The sequence below is a fragment of the Chrysochloris asiatica genome, unplaced genomic scaffold (assembly GCF_000296735.1).
Source record: "Chrysochloris asiatica unplaced genomic scaffold, ChrAsi1.0 scaffold00023, whole genome shotgun sequence".
In the NCBI taxonomy this organism is placed as follows: domain Eukaryota; kingdom Metazoa; phylum Chordata; class Mammalia; order Afrosoricida; family Chrysochloridae; genus Chrysochloris; species Chrysochloris asiatica.
Window position 1 is genome coordinate 19,368,736 of NW_006408541.1, and position 22,367 is coordinate 19,391,102.

The 22,367-nt window shown below is 48.7% G+C and overlaps 1 protein-coding gene across 1 annotated transcript in view; it reads left to right on the top strand.

The window, feature by feature from the left end:
* The first annotated feature begins 169 nt into the window (after nucleotides 1-169).
* The window catches only part of ADA (adenosine deaminase), a 38,560-nt gene continuing 16,362 nt past the window's right edge, over nucleotides 170-22,367 (top strand). Inside the window, exons 1-3 of the mRNA XM_006839347.1 lie at nucleotides 170-302; nucleotides 446-504; nucleotides 15,775-15,863. Of these exons, the coding sequence (XP_006839410.1) occupies nucleotides 170-302; nucleotides 446-504; nucleotides 15,775-15,863 (281 nt within the window). The remainder of the gene's footprint in view (nucleotides 303-445; nucleotides 505-15,774; nucleotides 15,864-22,367) is intronic.

Below are 22,367 nucleotides of genomic sequence, written 5' to 3' on the forward strand. Positions count from 1 at the left end.
GGGGCGGGGAGGGGGCGGGCCCCAGAGAGGCGGTGGGTCTGGCCCTGTTAAGAGGAGCGTGGCGGCCCTGGGCCACAGCGGGCCCTCAGGGAAGCAGACCTGCTACGGACCCAGCGGAGACCTACCGACCTTTGCAGCAGGAACAGCGCCAGGACATACGCTTGGAACCATGACCCAGACACCTGCCTTCGATAAACCCAAAGTGAGCGCTCGGGGGAGCTCGGGTCCGGTGGCTGGGGGTAGGGGAGTGGGACTTGCCGGCGCACTTCCCGACCACACCCCAGGAACGAATGGGGGCTCTGGTAGGTGCTTTCTTCCCTGGTTCAAGCCCTCGCCCTCCTGCAGGCTGGTTAATGAGGAACAATGAGGAAAGGCGGGTCCAGAGCCCAGAGGTGCCCTTAGCTGGCCTCCAGTTTGGGTCTCTGCTCTGACTTGTGCCCTCTAGGTCTCAGATTCATCACCTGTCACATGGGCATCCTAGCACCTCGGGTATCGAACAACTGTGTGAGTCTGGGTTTGGCGGCTTGACCTCTCTGAAACTCAGCTGTAAAATAGGGCCCCGATGTCTGTGCCCGTTGTGCGCACTAGAAGCAACTTTATACTTCAATTTTATGATGCGTCTATGAGCTACTGTGGGAAGAATGATGAGGGCTGGGAGCACAAGGGCTGGAGGAGCCCGGGCCCTGGACCCTAGCAGAGATCACTGCGCTAAGGCCACTGGGCCCCAAGTGATCCCTCCTCCCACCAGCTAATGCTTTGGCAAACTGTGGGGTCAGGGAGGGTCCAGATACACTTGGCCGCTTCTGAGCAGCCTGGGGATTCACAGCCCAAGGAGGGAGGGGTCCAGGAATCCACCAAGCACTAGTCTGAAACTAGGAAAAGCGGAGAAGTGCGCTTCGGTTTTCCTTTAAGTACCCTTTTGAGATTCGGGTGTGTGAACGATGAGACTTGATGTCACAAAAGTGTTGGTGAGGATCAAGTGTGTGTGTGTGTGTGTGTGTGTGTGTGTGTGTGTGTGTGTGTGACAAGTGTTCTGAGGCGGGTCAGACTTGGCCCTGCTGCTAATCCCACCTCATCCCTCAAGACCAAATACTCCGCTACTCCCTGGCAGATGCTGCCAGTTCTCTGGGGTAAGCAAGCGCTCATCCGCCCCACCTTGTCTTGTGCGCCGTGTTTTCCTTTTTAAAAAAATTCATTCATTCATGTAAATTAATTTTTACATGAATTTTGTTTTGTTTTGTTTTATGTTTTATTGTGAATTATGTGATAGTTTACATGGGAGAACATTAGTTTTACATTCATCCTATTGTTTCATTGCCATGGTTACAATCCCCTCCATTCATCATCAACCAACCAAAGGGTATACTGCAAGCCTGCCCCCCAGTCATCAGCACACAGCCCCTCTCCCTCTCTGTGTCTAAAGTCCCCAGCTGCTCCATCGCTCCACGTCATCATCTCTGCCTCTATCTCTGGCCTTACTGTTCTCCACTCTTCTCCACTGATGGTCCCAGGGACCTCCGCTCCAAGGCTGAAAAGTTAATCACTCCCCTCCTTGCTGTAAAATATCTACCTTTACATTTCCAATCCTCACAATCAGTCCTGATAACAATTATTCACTATTGTATCACAAGAGACCTGTCCTCATTTCCTTTCATCAGCCCCACCTAGACAGATTGGATACTACTCAGTGGAGATTATACCTTCCCCTGCGCTCTTTGGATCTAGGTTCCCTCTTGAAAGCTTGTAAGCCAGTCACTTCTTGCCTTTATAGCGCCCCCCCCCCCATTTTAGGTAGCCAATATCCAAGTTGCCCATCCCTGTCTACTCTGTGTTACATGAACGTTTTTTAATGTAAAAACATCTTTTTAAAATTAATGTTTCTGGGTTCCTTCTATCTCTGGGCTGAGGAACCCCTACCCTGATGTGAATCCTAAGACAGTGGCAAAGCTTCATGATTGGGGGTGAAATAGAAATTGTGGAGATAAATAATAGATAACAGCCCCACTTAACAACCAAATCAAACCAGTTGTCAGAGAGCCAATTCTGCTCATGGAGCCCCCGTATGTCCCAGGGTAGAGCGGCTCCTCAGGGCTTTCTTGGCTGCAACCTTTATAGAAGCAGATCACACAGCTTTCTTTCCAAGGCACCACTGGGTGGGTCTAATTTTTTTTTAACAGTCTTGTGAATTCTTAGCCATTTGTACCACCCAGGGACTCCGGCACCTCTGTGGTGGTGGTAGTGATTGTGTGCTGTGGAGTCGATTCTGACTCATAGTGACCCTGTATGGGACTTCTGAGGCTGTAAAATCTTTACGGGAGCAGAAAGCCTCATCTTTCTTCCACTGAGTGACTGCTAGACTCAAACCACTGACTTTGTGATTAGCAGCCCAACTCAAAACCCACTATTCTACCGTGGCTTCTTCTAGACCCCTAGGTTGTTGTTAAATGCCATTGAGTCAGATCTGACTCAGGAGTTTCCGAGGAGTGGCTGGTGAGCTTGAACCACCGACCTTGTGATTAGCAGTCCAGTGTTTACCCTAAACCACCACACCAGGACCCTGACGTTGTTGTTAAGTGCCGTTGAGTCAGTTCCAATGCGTATTGACCCTGTATAGGGTTTCAGAGGAGTGGCTAATGAGCTTGAACTGCTGACCTTGTAGTTCAAACCAACTTTGCAGTCCAGTGCATTAATCCACAGCGCCACACCAGGACTCTAATAGAACTTGCTATATGTGCCAATCTGATCCTTGCAGCCTTTCTATAGCAACCCTATAGGATGAGGGGTGGAGGTGGACAGGTAGGAGAGCTGTCCTTATAGCCCTATTTTTTGGCTCCTTCTAATCCTCTCACCTGATTCAAGCCTCCCAGTCATTCTACCTCTCTGTGACTTGGTTTCCACACCCTGCCTGCTCAGGCAGGTGATCCTCAACAGTGGAAGGGGAGGGTTATGATTTCTTTTATTTTATCACGAGCAGAGAATGAGCCTTAGCTGGCAGGGGAATCAGGAAGCAGCATGAGTCTCGGAGCCACTTTGACCAGAGATAACTCCCTATCTTCCGTGGGTGGGGTGGATAACAATGATCATTATTAGTATTAATAGCTAAAGTTATTGAGTGCTAATTGCTCTATATCAGACCATCCTAGACATATTACCTGTATGCATTTGATCCTGGCAACAACCTTGTGAGGTAGGTGGTATCAACCCTATTTTACAGAAAAAGAAACTGAGACACAGAGAGGTTGAGTAGGCTTGAGATCACACAGCTAGGAAGTAGCAAAACTGGGATTTGAACCTAGAGGAGATGGCTTCAACACCTTTGGCCCCTAACCAGGTTTCTTGAGCTGCCTGTGCAGAAGGCTTCAGGTTTCAGGTGCTAGGGCCCCTAGTGCCTCTTGGGGACAGGAACTTTTGCTGCCATCTTTGGCTTCTCCTACTTACCACCAGGCCTGGGTCCTGACCAGCTTGAACACAGGAGAGCAGACCACTGCTTCTCATGCTGCGGTGTGTATTCCAGTAACCTGACTTCTGTTAAAGTTCCAACTTTGATTCTGAAGGTCTGAGTGGGACCTGAGATGCTGCGCTTTTAACAAGCTCCCAGGTGATGCTGAGGCTGCTGGGGACATTAGATCACACACTGAGGAGCAAGGTCCTAGGCGGCTACCTGGTTTGATGTACCAATCCAACAAATGCATCCCGAGTATCTGTTGGGCATGGGGGAAGGGTGAGGAGGAGGATGGAGGGATAGTCCATACCAGTCTGTTCCAGGAAAGGCAAGTCTGGAAAACTACCTGGTACATCAAAGGACAATGCTGATCACGGGCCTGTTATAAGAAGGGCTTACAACGGCTCCATTTGAGTGTTCTTGGGTCTCAGGTGCCTTAGGTGACTTATCTCAAAGAATCCTCTAGACACCTCCATCAGGCAAGTATCTTCACTCATACTATCAGATGAGGAAATTGAGGCATGCAGAGGTTAAATGACTTGCTGAAGGCCACACAAAATCTGAGGTCTTGGAAGCTGTAGATTGGAGAATGGACTGGCCCAGGTAGACTGGCAAACCCTCCACGCTTTCCCCATTGATACAGATGGGAGTTGGAGTTAAACTGCTAACATAACTTTTCTTTCACCTTGGAGTGATTACTCGGTACCAGGCACTGTTCTAACTGCTTTGTATATAGTAACTCATTTAATGCTCACAACAGCCCCCGAGGTGGGTCCTATTATTATCTCCATCTGTAGATGAGGAAACAGGGTCAGGAGGGGACGAAACTTGCCCAAAGTTATACAACTAGAAAGTGGCAGAGCTCAACTTGAACCCAGATTTAGCTAAAGCCAAAGCAGATACAGTTCACTGCTTTGCCAAACTGCCTCTCCTACTTTGTGCCAAAAAAGAGGGTGGAGTGGAAAGAGTTTGAAGCAGGGAGTGCATGCAGAGACCAGGGTAGCCTTGGGCTTTAGACAGATTGGGTTGAATCCCTGCCTCGCTGCATAATGAGACCTCAGGTGGATGACTGCCTCCCTGAACCCCAGCTTTCCTCCTCTGTAAAATGAGATCATAAAACCAAGGTCGTGGGGAACATCCATGTGCTGTTTGATACACCTGGCTAGCCCACAGCCGAGACCCAAGTGGATTCTGTGAAGCTTTCTCTTCTCAGTTGTCTTCCTGCCACAAAGCTTTTTCAGTTACCAGTACCACCTATTAAACAAGAATGCTACTGCAAAGAGCCCACCTTAACCTGTTATGAGTCATGTGACCGTTGGGGAGGCCTGTTCACGGGGGTGGGGGAAGACTATGAATGAGATTGTATTTTATCAAAGTCTTTCATCTGACAGAGGAAGAAATAGTACCAGAGAGGGAAAGTGTGGTGTCTGGTCACACAGTGAGGCAGGGCCAGCCCAGACCTCATGATTCTGCTGCGCTGCATCTGATCTCAGAGGGCCCAGTGAGCTACCAGCCTCATTGTCCTAAGGAGGTTTCTATGGTGCCCCAGGGATGGGGAAGGGTAGGATCATGGCCTGACTTTGGTCCCCTCTGGCAAAGTGGAGTTTGAATCTACGTTTACACAGGGTGCTGGGGGCAGCCTTGCTTTCACCACTTGAGGGGTCTTATACCCCAGAGCAGCAGGGGTGGGGAAGGAACAGATAAGCTCTGTGGTCCTGTGGATGGGGGAAGCCCAACTGCTGAGGAGTTTAAACCCAGGCATTAGTTACCTTGGGGCCAACAACTTACCAGCATGCATGAGTTACTGCTCCTCACTTTCCCCATCTGTAAAGTGGAACATGCCTCACATGAAGCACCAAGTGCAGGCCTGCTCAGCATGGGACGCTGGTGATAGATAGCTATTATTTATTTATTTATTTTAATGCTTTATTGTGACTTATGTGATCATTTATATGGGAGGACATCAGCTTCACATTGATCTCATCGTATATTGTTTCCTTGCCATGGTTACAATCCCTTTCAAGAGTCATCGATCAACCTGCAAGCCTGCCTCCCCCAACCCCCGGTCGTCCGCACACCGTCCCTCTCTCTCTCCAGGTCCAAAGTCTCCAGCTGCTCCATCTCCCCATGTCATTGTCTCGGCCTCCAGCCCTGGCATCACTGCTTCTCTGGGTAGGGTTCTGTTCTCTGCTCTTCTCCTTTGATGATCCCAGGGACCTGTGCTCCTAGATTGTAAGGTTAATCACTCCCCTTCCTTTGCCCCAAAACATCCACTTTTACATTTCCAGCCCTTACAATCAGTCCTGATAACAATTATTCGCTATTGTATCGCAAGGGACCTATCTGCATCTCCTTTTATCAGCCCTGACTAGGCAGAATGGATACTACTCAGTGGAGATTCTACCTTGCTCCATGCCCTCTGAATCTAGGTTCCTTCTTAAAAGCTTGTAAGCCAGTCATTTCTTGCCTCTGTAGCCTCCTCCCCGCCCCATTCTGTGTAGCCAATGTCCAAATTGCCCATCCCTGTTCTCTCTGTGTGCGGTGGAGGTGGGAATGATCCTTGCTGTAAAGATTTGTTCCCTCTTTTGAGCTACTGCTTCCATAGGTGTAGGTCAAGTTCATCAAATTGTATAAGAATGCTTTTTTTTTTTTCCTCTTCTTTTTACTTCTGGTTGAGCTCTGATCATCCAGTCATTGAAGCCAGGACAAGTGGGTATTATCTGCAAGTGTGGGTGTACTTATGCATGTGCCCTCTCTTCTTCTCAGCTAGACGCTTCACTCTCCACTCTAGTCCTCTGTGGCTATATCGCTGACTCTGGGTCAAAGAGTTCCCTGGACTTGGCACACTGCTGGCCAACCAGGTCTCCTAGATAGCTGTTATTGATCATCGTGGGTGCAGGGAGCACTGCATGCTGATGAAGACCTCTGGCTTAGAGTCAACCAGCTTCCTTGTTGTGGCATCATTGTCTGTGACCTAGATCAAGTTTCTTCATCTCTCTGAGCCTCTATTTTCTCACCTATCAAATGGGCATGATCACGGTGCCAAGTTCTTAGGTTGATGTTTCCTCATGGGACTTCCTCTGGCTCCTCTAGCTAAGACACACTTTGCCTTCCCACAAAACTTCTGGAGAAGCTCACAGTCAGCCGGGGCCTCAGTCAGGAGGAAGAAAACGCCCAGCCTGTCTACTCTGCCCCTCAGAACTGTAGGAGACCAGACAGGGCTGAGCACAGCCTCTGGGAAGAGGTGTGGCTGGAGCAGTCTGGCAGCCCTGGCCCAGGACATTGTAAGAGCCAAGACTAGGAGGGGTGGGGACGTGTGGCTGGCAGTGGGCACCTGCGGTTCATCCGAGTTGTGATTTTAGTACCCAAGTTATGGAGCCACTCCGTCCCTGTCTCTCTGACAGGCCTTTTCCTTGCAGCATTCCTGGCATAGGACAAGGAAGGCAGGAACTTGGTCATTTAGCACATCTTGGGTCTTTTTGTCTATGCCAGGCATTGTCCTTGGCACCGGAAGACTTGCAGTGATAACACAAACAAGGTCCCTGCTCTCCAGGGGGCGATGAGTGAGAAAGAATAGCAAATGAACAAAAAAATGCCAGTGATGTGTTGGGGTCTGGGGAGAAGTCATCTGCTTTGGGGTATGCCTTAGAGATGTACAGCTCTGTCATCCTCTAACTATGAGCATAGACAGATCTGAGCGCATCTGGCCCAGGTGTCCAAGACTCAGGTCCCCGTCATGTCATGATGCTGCTACTGACCCCATGTGACCTTGAATGAGTCAACACACCTCCCCAGGACTCACCTGACTGGTTGGCATCCCTTCAAAACAAGGGCCATTCAGTGTGTTGCCCCAGGACCTCCCCATACCTGACATGTGGCAGAGGCTTGGGAAATATTTGTTGGTAACTGAGGATGCTTCCAGTTTAGATTGGGGAGGATTTCCTTAGAGATGCTCAGCTCTGAGTCAGTCTGCAAGTCGGGGAGAAGAAACCGAGAGGCTGGGTGCTGGCCTGGCAGGAGGGACAGGGAGTCAATGTGGTCTGTGAGCAGGACTTGGCCTTAGAGGTGGACACACTTGGGTTTCAACTCAGCTTTGCCAACATCAATCTGTGTAATCCTGAGCAGATCACTGACCTCTGAGCTGAGCTCGGCAGTCCCGATCTGCAAATGGGACGAATGTGGATCTTGCCTAGAAGTTTAGATGAAAGGAGATAAAGGATCTGACGGTAGTAGATCTTCAGCCCATGATAGTTGTTACTGTTGTTCATGTCTGAGAATCTACGAGGCCTGAGGGAAGCAATACATGTAACAGAATCGGGTTCAAATTCTGTCTTCATCGCTGACTGACTCTGTGCCCTTGGATACTTCTTCGAGCCTCCGTTTATTCAATCTACAAAATGAGAGCATTGTCCTCATTTGACAGTGTTACAGGTTGTAAAGCTAAAATAATGAGTGTTGGAGGCTGGAGGTCACTACCGTTCCATCTCCTTGAGTGGGGCCAGCAAAGTAGGGTCTTCACCGTAGTTTTCAAGTTTGCACCCACTGTCATCTGGGGTAGGCTGACAGACTTCTCCACAGGTAGTTGTAATTCTCTGGAAAGTTCAGTGGGAGGTTGCTTGGGAAGGTACTCCTGAAACTAGCTGGGCAGCTTCCCAGGAAGCCGTGAGGGAGGGCGAGATGGCTGTGTGGTATGGTGGGTGGCTGGCTCTGCTATCCTTTTCCCAAGAGGTGCTCTTTTCCTGTATACCACTCGTCCTCTGGGTCCCTTTTGGGCACTGATGGGCTGTTTATCTAAAGCTAACTGAGCACCTAGTCTGTGTCCGACGTGCACCAACTACTTTGTGTTGCTCATCCCCTGTCAGGACTGTGCTAGCTCTCTGTCTTCTGATATGGCTTTTTTCCAATGTGCTCTTCACACAGCAGCCAGCAAAAGCGATTTAAAAGGTGACTCCCTTGTTTAAAATCTTCCTGTGGATAATCCCAACCCTGACTCCAATGTTTTCTTTGAACTCATCTCCCACCACAAACCCCTCCAATCCCGATTGCTTAGCGCATGTTGTTCCTTCTGCCTGATACTGTTTTCCCTCTCCTTCCTTTTTTCCCCCTCTTCTGGTGTTTGCAGGATAATGCACTGGATTGCAAGATTAGTTTGAACCACAAGGTTGGCGCTTCAAACCCATCAGCTGTTCCTCGAAAACCCTATACAGGATCTCTATGGGTTGGAACAAACTCGATGGCACTTAACAACAACAACAACCTCCCCTTCTATTTGTCTCTTCCTCAAATTGATATTCTATGGAGATTCTTTCCAAATTGGGTCCCCACCCTTCCCTGCCCCTGCCACTTCACCACCTGTGGCACTTGGCTCATTTTCTGATCAGTTTGTAATGAGAGGTGGTGTTTTCTAGTTGGCAGGCAGTGTCATCTATATTGTGCTGTGGTAACAAACAATTCCCTAATCTAAGTGGCCAAAGCATCATTTAAAAAAGAGAGTGAGAGAGAAGAAAACAAAAACAAAAAACCAGTTGGCATTTACTTGATGCTCAATCAGGGTGAACCTGTGTGTTGTTGAACCGAACTCTACGGCCTCCATAGAGTTTCCACAGCAGATTGCCAGGTCTTTCTTCTGAGGTACTTCTAGACGGCTTCAGCAGTTAGTCTTTCAGTTAGGAGTTGAATGCTTGACTGTTTGTGGTACCCAGAGACTCCACTAAAAGCATCATGTTGTTGTTGTTATGGGGTGCCAGCATGTAGATTCTGACACACAAACCAACCCCATACGGCAGACTATTCTGCCCCATAGAGTTTTCTAGGCTGTGGTCTTCAATCAATGATAGTGATAGTTGTTACTGTTGTTCATGTCTGAGAGGCTGTGGACAGATCTCCAGGTCTTTCTCCCACAGGGCTGCAGGGTAGATTTGAACCACCAACCTTTTGGTTAACCATTTGTGCCACCCAGGGACTTGAGTAAAACCTCATAAACTAAAGCAATCCAATGCCATCAAGGGAATTCTGACTCATAGCGACCCTATCAGGGCTTCTGAGACTGGAAATCTTTATGGGAGCTGACAGCCTCATCTTTCTCCTGTAGAGCTGCTGGTGGGTTTGAACCACCAACCTTGTGGTTAGCAGTTCAGCACTTAACCCTTAGTACCACCAGGGCTCAGGTTTGCATAGTTCTTGTTCATACTGCATGTCTATCAGGGCTCTTCAACAGGGTCTCCATTCACTGTAGTCAGCTAAGGACCTAAGCACGAGACAGTCACCATTCGGAACCTTGCCAGTTGCTGTACCAGAGGGGAGAGAGAGCTTGGGAGAGTCTTTTTTTTTCTCTATTAACTGAAACTTATTATTGAGACATTTCACCTGGGAAGTACTGAGGTAGATTCACATGTAGTTATAGGACTATGACAGAGTGCTTTGCACACTTTGCCCAGTTTGCCCTGATATTACATTGTTGTTGTGAAGTGCCATCGAGTCAGTTCCAACTCATAGCAACCATGTATAGGGTTTCCAAGGAGTGGCAGGTGAGCTTGAACTGCCGAACTTGCGGTTCAAACCGACCTTACAGTCCAGCACATTAACCCACAGCACCACACCAGGACTCTTGATACTACATTTGTTGTTAAGTGCCTTTGAGTCGGTTCCGACCCACAGTGAGCCTGTACAGGGTTTCCAAGGCTGTAATCTTTACGGGAGCAGAAAACTTCCTCTTTCTCCTGTGGAGCAGCTGGTAGTTTTGAACTGCTGACCTTGTGGTTCGCAGCCCGATTCGTAACCACTATGCTACCAGAGCTCCTTTACATGCTAGTATACTACATTACATGCTCGTATACTAGTCCTGTTACCACAAGCAGGATACCATCAGTGATACAATCCACCAATCAGACATAGTTTTTAGTAACTTTTTATTATGAATTGAGTGAGGATTAACAGGCAAAATCATTGGCTTTACATTCAGCAAATTGTTCAACACTTTGTTTCATCTCAATGATTGTAGTTCCCTCCCTGCAATAACAGCTCTCCTATTTCCTCCCTGTGGCCTCCCTTTTACATCATATAGTTCACAAATGAACAAAGCAAAAGTGTGTAATGTGCACATACACAACAAAAACTATGTATTAATTTAAATGCCGTGAGGGTATATTCTACCCTGTAGAATTTTTCTAGACTGTGATCTTTACAGGGACAGATCTCCAGGTCTTTTCCCACAGACCTACAGGGTAGATTCGAACCGCCAACCCTTTGGTTAAACATCTGGGACTCCAGTAAAATCCACAGCACAGCCTGCTTAGTCCACGGGCCTAGAGCTCGCAGCTGCTCTATCTCTCCATTGCCATCACTTCTGTCACTGTCTCTGCTTTTCTAGGTTGGAGAGTCTTGTGTTGGTGATGAAATGCTTTCACCAGAAGTACCAAAAATGTCTACACCGAGTTTACTATCTGATTCCTACCCTCAGAGCCTTCCAGACCAAGCCTGGTTTTTTAGTTCTACCCCCATGCTACATTCTCAGCCACATGCTCTACAGCTTTTTTCTCTCAACATGGTCATTGCCATCAGCATTTAAAGTTGTTCCTACTTTAAAAGAAACAAATGCCGCCTCCCAGTTCCTCTTCTCCAGGCAAATGTCTAGAAAAAATAGTCTAAACTCTACATTTCCTTTGTTGTTGTTAGGTGCTTTTGAGTCCGTTCTGACTCATAGTGACCCCCGTATAAGGTTTCCGAGCTTGTAAATCTTTACTGAAGCAAAAGCCTCCTTTTTCTCCCATGGAGCAGCTGGTGATTTGAACTGCTGATCTTATGGTTGGCAGTCCAGTGCTTATCCTACAGCGCCACCAGCAATGGGGTCTCAACCTTCGCTACCCATTTTATAAATGCCCATATACGGGCTCCAACCCCAGAGCTGATGATTTAATTGAGCTGGATGATTTAATTTTACAGGAGTTCCAAATGGTTAACCACAGGGTTCGTGGTTCGAATCTACCCTGTAGCTCTGTGGGAGAAAGACCTGGAGATCTGTCCTTGTAAAGATCCCTTCTTGTTGTCACTAGGTGCTGTTGAGTCGGTTCTGAGTCTCAGTGACTCAGTGTGTAACAGAATGAAACGCTGTCCAGCCCTGCACCGTCTGCACCATCGTTGCCATGTTTGAGACCATTGTTGCGGCCACTGTATCGCTGCATCTCATTGAGGGTCTTCTTCTTTCACAGAAGACCCTCTACTGTACCACGTGTGATGTCCTTCTCCAGGGACTGGTCCCTCCTGATAACGTGTGCAAAGTACGTGAGACAAAGTCTCACCATTCTTGCTTCTAAGGAGCATGTTGGCAGTATCTGTCCCAGCACAGATTTGTTCTCAGGTGCTCCTACTGAGCGCCACAGTTGAGAAACACTTTTTCAGGGTCTCCAGTGTCCTATCAGTCTTTTGGCCCAAGTGATATGTTTCTGTCCTCCTACTCCTTGACCCTCCTCCTTAAACTCTGATAGTCTCTTGCCTTCTTCTGCACACCACACGTCTCTCTACCCACTCTTCCTCTGACTCTTCTATAGGCCCCTAGAGAGCCACCGAGTGTTGGGACTTGTCAGATTCCATCCTAGACCCTCTGCTTAGCTTCCTCCATGCTCTGACCCCAGGGGAGCTCATTAAGACAACAACTTCAGTTCTCATAATACTCATACTTCCATCTCCAGCCTGCACCTCTTCGTGGAACTCCAGACTGGGGTATCTGATCATCTCTGTCCGCTTACGTTTGCATTATCTCCAAGAGATCTCCTTTAACATAGCTAAGACCAAACTAATTATGCCTTCTTTCCACACCCCCTGCCCCCACCTTACCCCCTTAGGATTTAGTCCCCTTCTAGAACTCTCTATCTCAGGGTATAAGAATCACTGTCACCGGGCCTACCCTAAAACGTTTTCCCTGACACCTGCTTGTCTGTCCAGTTCGAGTCATCATCATCCCTCTTAAACTTGCCTGAAGTAGCCTTCTCTCTCACCAGTTTCAACCCCTTTAATGGCGTCCTGGTGCATTCAGGAGAAAGCCTGATTCCTTGTGGCCCACAAGATCTTCCTGGGAAGCCCCTTCAGCCTCTCCAGTCCTATGTCTCAGTCCTCTAATGTACCACATTCTCTTCTACCACAGGACCTTTGCACATGCTGGAATATTTGTCTTGCTTTCCCTCTCACCCTCGCCCTCGCTTATTGATCCCTGTTCATCCTTCAGATTTTAACCCAAGTTCTTCTTTTCCAGGGGAGCTATGGCTGGGCCTCTAACTGGGTTAGTTTTTTTTTTATTATTATTATTATTTGTTGCCCTCTTTCCTAAGACTTTTTTGTCCTTTCTGAGGTGCTGTCTTGACTGGTGAGTATGCATTTATCAATGCGTCGTCTGCTTGATGTCCCTCTCCCTTGCTGGGCTGTAAGTGTCATAGGAGCAGGACTTTGTCCTTTTTGTGTGCCTTACATTCATAGCACCCAAAAAGGGCTCGACTTTGTTGAATGACTGACTCTTGGTTCACTTACTGTGTGCCGAGTGCTGGTTAGGTTTCTACATACATGACGTTCTCAGCTCCCAGGAAGCCCGATGAGGACACCATACTGTTCTCCCATTTCACAGATGAGGACACTGAGGCACAGGAAGGGAAGTCCCTTGCTCAAAGTCACCCAGGGAGTGAGTGGAAGAGCCAGACTGGCAATTGGTGTTCTAACCATGCCACTCACATCTCTGGTTAGGTCCTCATGATAGCTGTGTGAAAGTTAAGGATTTAAAATAATAATTTAAAAAAATGGGTCCCTCAAGAGGTGAGGTCACCTGCCCCAGGTCACACAGCTGGCTGCAGTTCCTTGGACTATAAAGTTCAGTGTCTGCCATGCTGAGCTGCATGGCAGAGTGAGGAATTGACCCCATTTGGGCAGGGGAGACAGAAGGGCATCATGATTGGTAAAGTGGAGGGTCAGCAAAGAAGAGGAAGGCCCAGACCCCCAATGAAATGGACTGGCCCAGTGGCTGCAACAATGGGCTCAAACGTAACAATTGTGAGGATGGTGCTGGGACTAGGCAGTGTCTCACTCTGTTGCATAGGGGTCACTCTGAGTTGGAACCGACTTACCAGCACCTAACAACAACAACTTGATCCAAAGCCCTCTGCCAGCTGGCCTGCCTCAGGAGGTCTGACTACTCTGAGGTTCTGCTGGTAGAAGGGTTTCGTGTCTGTTCTCTGGTGGCCTCTGTGGGCCAGGCCTGGGTTTCCTCTGTGGGAGTAGGTCTCAGCGCTCCCAGGATGCCCTGGGCCAGTAGCTCCCAGGCTGCTCTCTCATAGACAGCACAGCCAGCTCTCCTGTTCAGGGACCCATGTTCCTGAGAAAGTCCGTCCCTAAAGGAGAGTCCTGGAGGTATGCTAATGGTTAAATCCTCCCCCCTCCCCGCCCCACCCCTGAGGTTCCCAGAGCCTGCATGCCTCCCATGAGAGCCTCCAGCAAACACCCTGGCTGAGAGGTAGCCACCACACATGTTCCCCTGCTCTGTCTACTGACCCTCACAAATACTGTAGAACAGGCGGGCGATAAGATCTCATTTTTTTCAGTTGAGGACTGTCAAAATGGCATGACCAGGGATGAGGGGGAGAAAGAATCACAGTTGGTATCAACAGGAAGTCAGACCTGCTCCCACAGACATTCTCTACTTCTCTGTTGGGTCCTATAAGTCATTGCAATGGCCACACAGAACAGTACTTATGATTATGGGGTTTATTAGAGAAGTTGTTGTTGTTATTACGTGTCATTGAGTCGATTCTGACTTATAGCAACCCTTTATAAGGTTTCTAAGGAATGGATGGTAGGTTTGAACTACCAACCTGTGGTTAGAGACCCAGTGCATATCCTAAAGCATCATCAAGGGTTAGAGAAGTAACAGGTTACAGGTCAGGATCAGGTATGACTCAGGCAGAACATGGTTCTCCAGTCAGAACAGCATCTTCTCAGAGGCACCCCGAGGTGGACCTTTCTTTGGTCTGCGGCCCTTTGGCCCCTTGGGTCTTTCGAACCATCCTGGCTTCTTCCCTGCTCTTTAACCTTGCCAGGTGCCCAGAGGCACCCCCACTCTGCCAGCAAGCTTCCTGCCCAAAGCCTGTCAGCTCGAGCGCCATGGGCCAGGAAGCCCAGCTCGCTGTTTCTGGCTGGTGTCCTGGTTCTGTTGCCTCTGTTCCCACCATTTCTCTACAGCTGCTTCTCGTGGTCTCTCACCATCTCTGGTATTACGGCTCCCTCTCTCTCTTGTCTCCTGGATCTATGAGGTTTTCAGTGCGGCAACCCTGGGTCCAAAGGATATGACCCACCACCATCTTCTCTTGTTGGTAGTAACCAGGTGCCTCTTTCTCATCTCTGGAATGGCTCATTTTAAGCCTTGTGAGATGGAAAAACTGACCAGTCCTCTCCGGAGGGTTCCATATACCTTATTTGCATGGTCTGATCCCCACAAGGGTGCCATGTACCTTATTTACATTATTAGTAAGGTATCCCATTCTCTTGGTGGGCCATAAGCATAGTCCCACCCAGTCATTTTAGTGAGAGTTGTAAGACCATGGTGAGGCCACATAAAAGCCATCAATCGCATCACAAGGGCCCTGAGGCTCCGAGAAATATGGTGTCTCATCCACACGACCGGAGGGATAGCTGGGAGGGTAGTCCTCATATACTGTCTCCACAGTCCCAGCTCTCCAATTCTGTGTGTACAGTGTTCATGAGGTCAAGCACATAGGAGAGGTTGGCCATGCATTCATGTCTTGTCCCCTTTCCCAGACTTCTAGAAAGATCCTATATTACCTACTTTCAACTCCTGAATGACTATGCTGAAGTCCCACCTGCTTTGTAAAGGAATCCTGATTTTAAACTACAGAACAATTTAAGGAAGTCCTTATTGTTTAAACTGGGTTTTGTTTAGTGAACCATTTGAGAGCAAGACCTGCCTGCTTGGTGGCCCGGGGTCAGTGGTTCCCACAGTTCCATGGCTGCCCTTTGTGGCAGGTCTTGTGGTTTAGAGCACAAGCTTTAAGATTGGGCTTGGGTTAGAATTCTGGTCTGCCATTTATCACCTGTGATTAAGAACAAAGGCGCTGGGCTGGGTTCTTCCTTCCATTACTTGCTGTGTGACCTTGCACACATTATTTAACCTGGTTTTGAAAGCAATAGAGCTTATCGTTGAACCCTACCCTAATGATTAAACAAGATGGTGTGTGCAGAGAGTTGATACTGTGTGCGTGATAAGGGTGGTAAGTGGTGGTTAATTGTTATAGAATCATCCCTCGGAAAGGTCCTTTAGGCATTCATGGAATACTCAGTCTCTCTCCCTCTCTGCCCCCTCGCAGGTGGAACTCCATGTCCACCTAGACGGTTCCATCAAGCCTGAAACCATCTTATACTACGGCAAGTAAGTATAGAGGGTATAGGCTTCCTTCCCGGGATCTGGGTGGTATTCAGGGGTCTCTCAAAGATTCCAGAGTTGCTATTCCTGTTTGTTTTCCTATGGGGTTCAAGCCAGCTCCTGGCTAGAAGGTGGTTCTGTGGGAGATGAGAAGACCTCAACATTGAGCCCAACTCCTTTTCCTTCGGTTCCTCTGTTGACCCAGGTCTTCCTGCAGACAGTGAGCCAAGCGCAAGCTTCCGCCTGTCTGCCCCTGCACGTTCGTGTACACACCCACACATGCACACACATAGGCGCAATGGTGGTTCCCAGAGTCGAGTCAGTCACTGGATGTTGGCAGGTGACACTTGGGATGCTGTGTACCGTTTACTCAGCATCCTCTACTCAGTTCACAGGATCCCTCTACGGCCCGAGCTGAAGTGTACTGCCATCCCCACTTTACTGAGGAGAAATGGGCTCAGAGAAGTGAACACAGCTGTTCAAGGCCACAGCAGTCTGTAGTAGGAGAACCAAGAGAGCTGTCTGACCCTCCCTGTCTCCAGGCTTTTGTACTGACTGCTAGGTGCCATGCAGAAGTGGTTCCCCAGTCCTTGACCAAAATGTCTGTATTCCAAATGAGGACACACAGGCTGCCTCAGTTCTCACCACATGCTGGAGGCTAAAAGAGGCCCCAGCTCCCCAGACTTGTAAGAACAAGGCCTTCCACCAGAGCTGGTTGGGAGATGGGGGCCCTCCTGGCACCCTGCCCCGCCCCCGTCAGTGTCCCTCACTTGTTTGCTCAACACTTACATTGAGATGGAATGATTTAGCCTCTGCCTCGTATTCAGCAACTCAGTTCTAGACCCAAACTTGAACCCCCTGCTCCATAATATCCAATAACCAGATTCCCCCGAGTTATCCAGACACAGACTTCTCTGAACAGAGGTAGGTGTTCTGAGCAGGACTACAATAGATGGACCCAGTAGAATGTGGACTGGACTCAAATTCCTAAAAACAGCCAAACAAAAGACACTGACCTACTAGACAGGTCGAAGGGGCTCTGGTAGCGTAGTGGTTATGAGTCAGGTTGCTAACCTCAAGGTCAGCAGTTCGAAACTACCAGCTGTTCCACGGGAGAAAGATGAGGCTTTCTGCTCCCATAAAAATTTACAGCCTCGGAAACCCTGTACAGGGTTGCTGTGAGTCAGAACTGACTCCACAGCACACCGCCACCACCGCCACCAGACTGGTTGAGACAGGAAGGCTCCCTGAGACTGTGACTCTTACTCTTTAAACCTTGAACCAAAGCAAGGCCCTGAGTTCACGTTTTTAGCAAATTGACAGATTGACTCATAGAATCATGAAAACCGTGCATCTTTAGGAAATCATCTCTGTGAGACCAGAGCTGAGAATGTAATGGGGGCAGAGAAATTGATGAAACAGAACCAGACTGGGAGTCATGAGAATGTCCACACACTGTGAAGGATGTAACCAATCTCCCTGAACAATTTGTGTAGAAATTGTTGGATGGGAACCTTAACTGCCATGTAAATTTTCACCAAAAAAGAGGAAGCTAGCAATCCTAGGGAGCTGGTTATGTACTGTGGAGTCAGTTCTGACTCATCGTAACCCTGCACAGGTTTCCCGAGGCTGTATATGTTTACAAGAGCAGAAAGCCTCATCTTTCTCCCGCAGAACAGCTGGTGCTTTCCAACTGTTGACTCTGAGGTTAGCAGCCCGATTCGTAACCACTCATTACCAGACCTCCTAATCCTAGGGTATTTTCCCTCAACTTGCAGGAACATCTCTTCCAGCTCCCTGAGAGAGTTCTGGCAAATAGTTTGCTCCATCTTATCCTACTTAGGCCCTAGGAAGCCCAGTTTATTTCATTTCTATTTAGCCATATACTGTGTGCCCAGTACTGTTCCCAGTGTCTCCCTTGAGTTAATTTACTGAATTCTCTTGACAACTTGTGAGGTAGGTACTAGTGTTGTTGTTGTGAAGTGTCAACGAGTCATAGCAACCCTGTGTAGGGCTTTTTTGCAGTTCAAGCCGACCTTGCAGTCCAGCAGCGCCACACCAGAACTCATTTAAAGGGGAGGAAACTGAGTTATAGATAGGTACGGCAGCTTGCTTAGTAAGCACAGGGTTGAGTCTGGAACCACAAGATCTGGCTCGAGAGCCCAAGCTCCTAATCATTACTCCTGCCAGGTAGAGGCTTAGGTCAAGTAACACGAAGTTGACCTCAGTTCTATAAATGGCACTTAGTGGCATTATTATTATTAGACACAATATTAAGGCTCTGACTAAGTGGGAGAGAAACCTCCCCAGCTGACTTAGCATCTTGTCCTTTGCCCTCATCAGCAATCAATTATTGTGCCGCTATGAGGTCGTTAGGGTGGATTATCAGGTAGCAAGATGGCATGTAATCTCTGAGTGCTCCTTTAAGGGTCATAGAACGCTCATTAGTGGCAACAACAAGGTGGGAGTGTCCAGGGTGGGGTAGGGGAAGGAGGAGCCACGTGGGGTAGCTGCGTTCGTTTTTTTGGTTTCCTATGGCACCGCTGCATCTCAGAGCTGACTCAGGGCCTGAAGGGGAGAGGCAGTGCTGGCTGGCCTTGGTCTCTAGGTGAGCAGACAGGGGACCAGGGAGCCCCGTGTGAACACCCGTCTGAAGACTTCTACATGGGATGTAGGGCTGTCAGAGTGGAGACGGGAGTGGCTGGCCGGGGACCCACACACACACCGTGGCCACTTCTAGCAGCCCCTCTCTGTCTGTGGAACCTAGCCCACCCCAGTGGACTCTGCTCTGCTCGTTTCTCCTTCCTCAGCTCCCATGATCCTGCTCTCTCGGGTGTCTCTGGCCTCTTTCTCACAAACTTGCCGGCTCTTCTTACAAAGCACACTCGGCTGCCCCTCCCCAGCCCCCGCACCATCTGCACCCTGGTCTAAGCCACCCCCACTGTTCACTTGTCCAGTGTCCCCCAGCCACTGTCTACACACCCATGTACTCAGAACAACTGTCTTCAGAGTTCAGTCAACTCAGTGCATGCTCAAAACTCTCCAGCCCAAGTCTGCACAGCGCTTCCATGGTCCTACAACACCCAGGTTTCTGCCTGGCCTCTTTTCCTCTCCTGCTCCTTGCTGAGTTTTTACTGGGTGTTTCTCAAACATGCCCGACTTAGAAAACGCAGAGAGGTTAGGCACCTTCCCTGAGATTCCACAGAGTTTAAGTACTTGAGCTGGGCTTCGAACCCCAGTCACTGGGTTTCAAACTCTGCTGTTTCCCATGACAGTTCCCAACCCCCTTACATTCTCATTTGTTCCTCTTTATATCCTTCAAAGAAAACATTATCTCTGTGGTACTGATACGGAACTTAGAGGGGCCTGGGGTATTATGGTACAGAAAGGAGGGAGGTGGATCTCTGCCCAACTCAAAGCCTGGGCTGGTCCTCCCTCCCTGAGCTCCTTGTAGGGGCACTGTCCACCAGGGAGGGCTGTGAACTGTGGTGGAGTGGTGGATGGGACCATCGGATGACAGAGCTTGGCCCTATGAGGAGAGCTTTCATCTGTGAGTTGCCGTAACAGGAGGAACAAGGGTCCAGAAGCAACTCCTTCCAGCCACACCTGTGAGCATCAGACAGGTGTTCTACAGCTCAGTGTGAGCAGCTTTGGGAAGGAGTGCTGCAGGAAGTGCTGGGGGAGGCGGGGTGTCTCCCACATTCTGTATTGTCCTTTGGGCGTGACTTTGGTCCTGTGTTCTGATTTCCCTCTGTCATGGGTAAATCACTTCCCTGCTTAAGCCCCTGCCCTGCCTTTCCCAGCACATCAAGGATACGGTTGCAGCCCCACACCACCAGAGCCTGGCCTGCTTCCTCTCTGTATCATCCTCCTGCTGACCCCTTGCTCTCTCAACTCCAGCCACCTTGCCTTCCTCCAGTCCCACCTACCTCCTGCCTGAAGGCCTTAGCACAGTCTCTTGTCCTGCTTCAGTCCTCCTTTCTAGCTCTCCTCCTCTCTCCCCTGTCCAATCCTCTACTTCAGGGGTGGGGACCATCCAGCCTCCAGACCCTATAAGGCCCAAGAGATCATTTGGTCTGGTCCTGCTAAGGCAACCACAGTCCCAGCCATCACATTAGGGATGAGTTAAATATCTGATCAAATATGTTGTTGTTGTTAAATGCTGTTGAGTCAGTTCCAACTCATAGCAACTCTGTATAGGGTTTCCAAGGAGTGGCTAGTGAGCTTGAACCATTGACCTTGCAGTTCAAACTGACCTTGCAGTCCAATGCATTGACCCCAACACCGCATATAGCAGGCTTATTTTTAAATTGATAATTTTGTATGACCTGTGAACGATGTTATAAATTTTGGCAGAAAAAAAGCTTACCCACACCGGCTTTGGACTCCTGGTGTGGTGCTGTAGGATCGGCACTGGACTGTGAACCATAAGGTCAGCAGTTCTAACCCACCAGTTTCTCCTCAGAAACCCTATATAGGGTCGCTGAGCAGGAACCGACTCGAAGGCACTTAGCAATAACCACAATCCCTGCCCTATTCAGCGTTCCCTCTTCCTGTTGAAATTGTGTGTCATGTGTTAAAAAGATCTCTTGTGGTAGCTACTGGGGAGAGGTGTTGGGGAAGAAGAGGTTGATTTGAGAAATATCTAGGAAACAAAATAATTAGGATTTAGGGATTGCTATGGATGGATGAAGGGTGCAGAAGAGTAGGGGTAAGAGTGGGCACTGGCCAACTGACTGGACGGAGGAGCCCAAGCGGTGGAGGAGAGCTCTGGGGGAAAGGAAGCTTTTGTTTTCACTATAAAGGGTCGGCACCGCCTGTACCATGTCTGGGTGTGTCAGACACTCGGCCTGTCTTGTTTGTTGCTACTGCTCAGAGGCCAGACCATTACAGTCCACGAAGGATGGCACATAGAGGTAGAGAACTGGAGGTGAGGGTCTCTGGGTCCTGGGTTAAAATCATGAAGGGAGCTTAGCTTGTCTAGACAGAGAGTCTGAAAGGGAGGGGTCCAAGGGAAGAGTCCTACCAGGAAGCTGAGGGGTCCTGGGAGCAGGAAGAATACCATGGGCAGAATCGCACCAAGTTGATTCAGTGAACCCAAGGCAAATGGAACTACTGCAGCCAGCGGCCTGGGGTCACCTCCCCCTGCCTGACACCCACAAACCAACTTCCTGTGGAAATCCACAACCCAGTATTTAGCAAGTGGTACAGTCTGCCGATGGGGTTCTGGGTGGTGCAAACAGTTTAACTGAGTTCCAATGCTAACTGAAAGGTTAAAGTTTGAGTCCACCCAGCGGTACATTGGAAGAAAGGTCTGGCAATCTACTGATGAAAAACCAACCACAAAAACCTTGGCACAGGGTTTGTCAAGAGTAGGAGTTGACTTCAGCACAGCTGGTTTCATAGTCTACAGAGTCTGGGGTAGAGAGGTGGGGGAGCAGGTGGACACAGGGCATCTGACCTCTGGGTGTAGACTGGTGGTGCTCATAGGGCTTGGGGCCAGCAGGCAGGGAAGGAGGCATTCTCCGAAGGCTCGTGGAGCAGGTGTTAATTTAGGGGCGTTTGAGTGGTTTAATCACAAAGACTCCTAAAGGGCTTAAACGTGCTTGATCAAACTTTTTCTATGAAGTGACTTCAAAAAGTTCATGGAAAAAGTGAAGATGAAAGATAAAGGAAAGCTCCCCCAGACTTTTTGAAGCACACCCCCCCGCCCCATATTTATTGACCATTTCCTTCCCTCTACTTTGGGTTCTTGCTTTGCAGGTAATTGGATGCTTGAACTTCTCGGGTTAATCTTCTAATTTTCTTTAACTTTTGTTCTCACTGTTCACCTCCCTGCCCTTTTGTTCTACATTCTGGGTGATTTTCTCAGCTTCCTCCACCATGACTAACTGCATCCTGACTGTATTGGCTTTATACTCTTTTAACTTTCCAAGACCCGTTTCTTATTCTCTTAATATACTCTCTCTCTTTTTTTCAATGTTTTATTGTGAATTATGTGATAGTTTACATGGGAGATCATTAGTTTGACATTCATCCTATCATATATCATTTCATTGCCATGGTTATAATCCCCTCCATGCATCATCACCCAACCAAAGGGTATATCCTGCAAGCCTGGCTCCTGGTCGTCAGCACACAGCACCTCTCCCTCTCTGGGTCTAAAGTCCCCAGCCGCTCCATCTCTCCACGTCATTGTCTCTGCCTCCATTTCTTATGTGTTGTTGCAAAAGATTTTTTCCCATTCTGTGGGTTCCCTTTTTACTTTCATTGTACCAGTATCAAGCTGTTTTGACCACTGTTGTTGTTGTTAAGTGCCGTAGAGTCGGTTCCGACCCATAGCGACCCTATGTAGGGTTTCCGAGGAGCAGCTGGTGAGCTTGAACCACCGACCTAGATGTGTAATAAATTTTGAAGTCAGGGAGTGAGAGGTTTCCAACCTTATTCTTCTTCTTAAGCAGTGCTTTGCTTATCCTGGGTCTCTTTCCTTTCCATATAAAGTTTGTGATT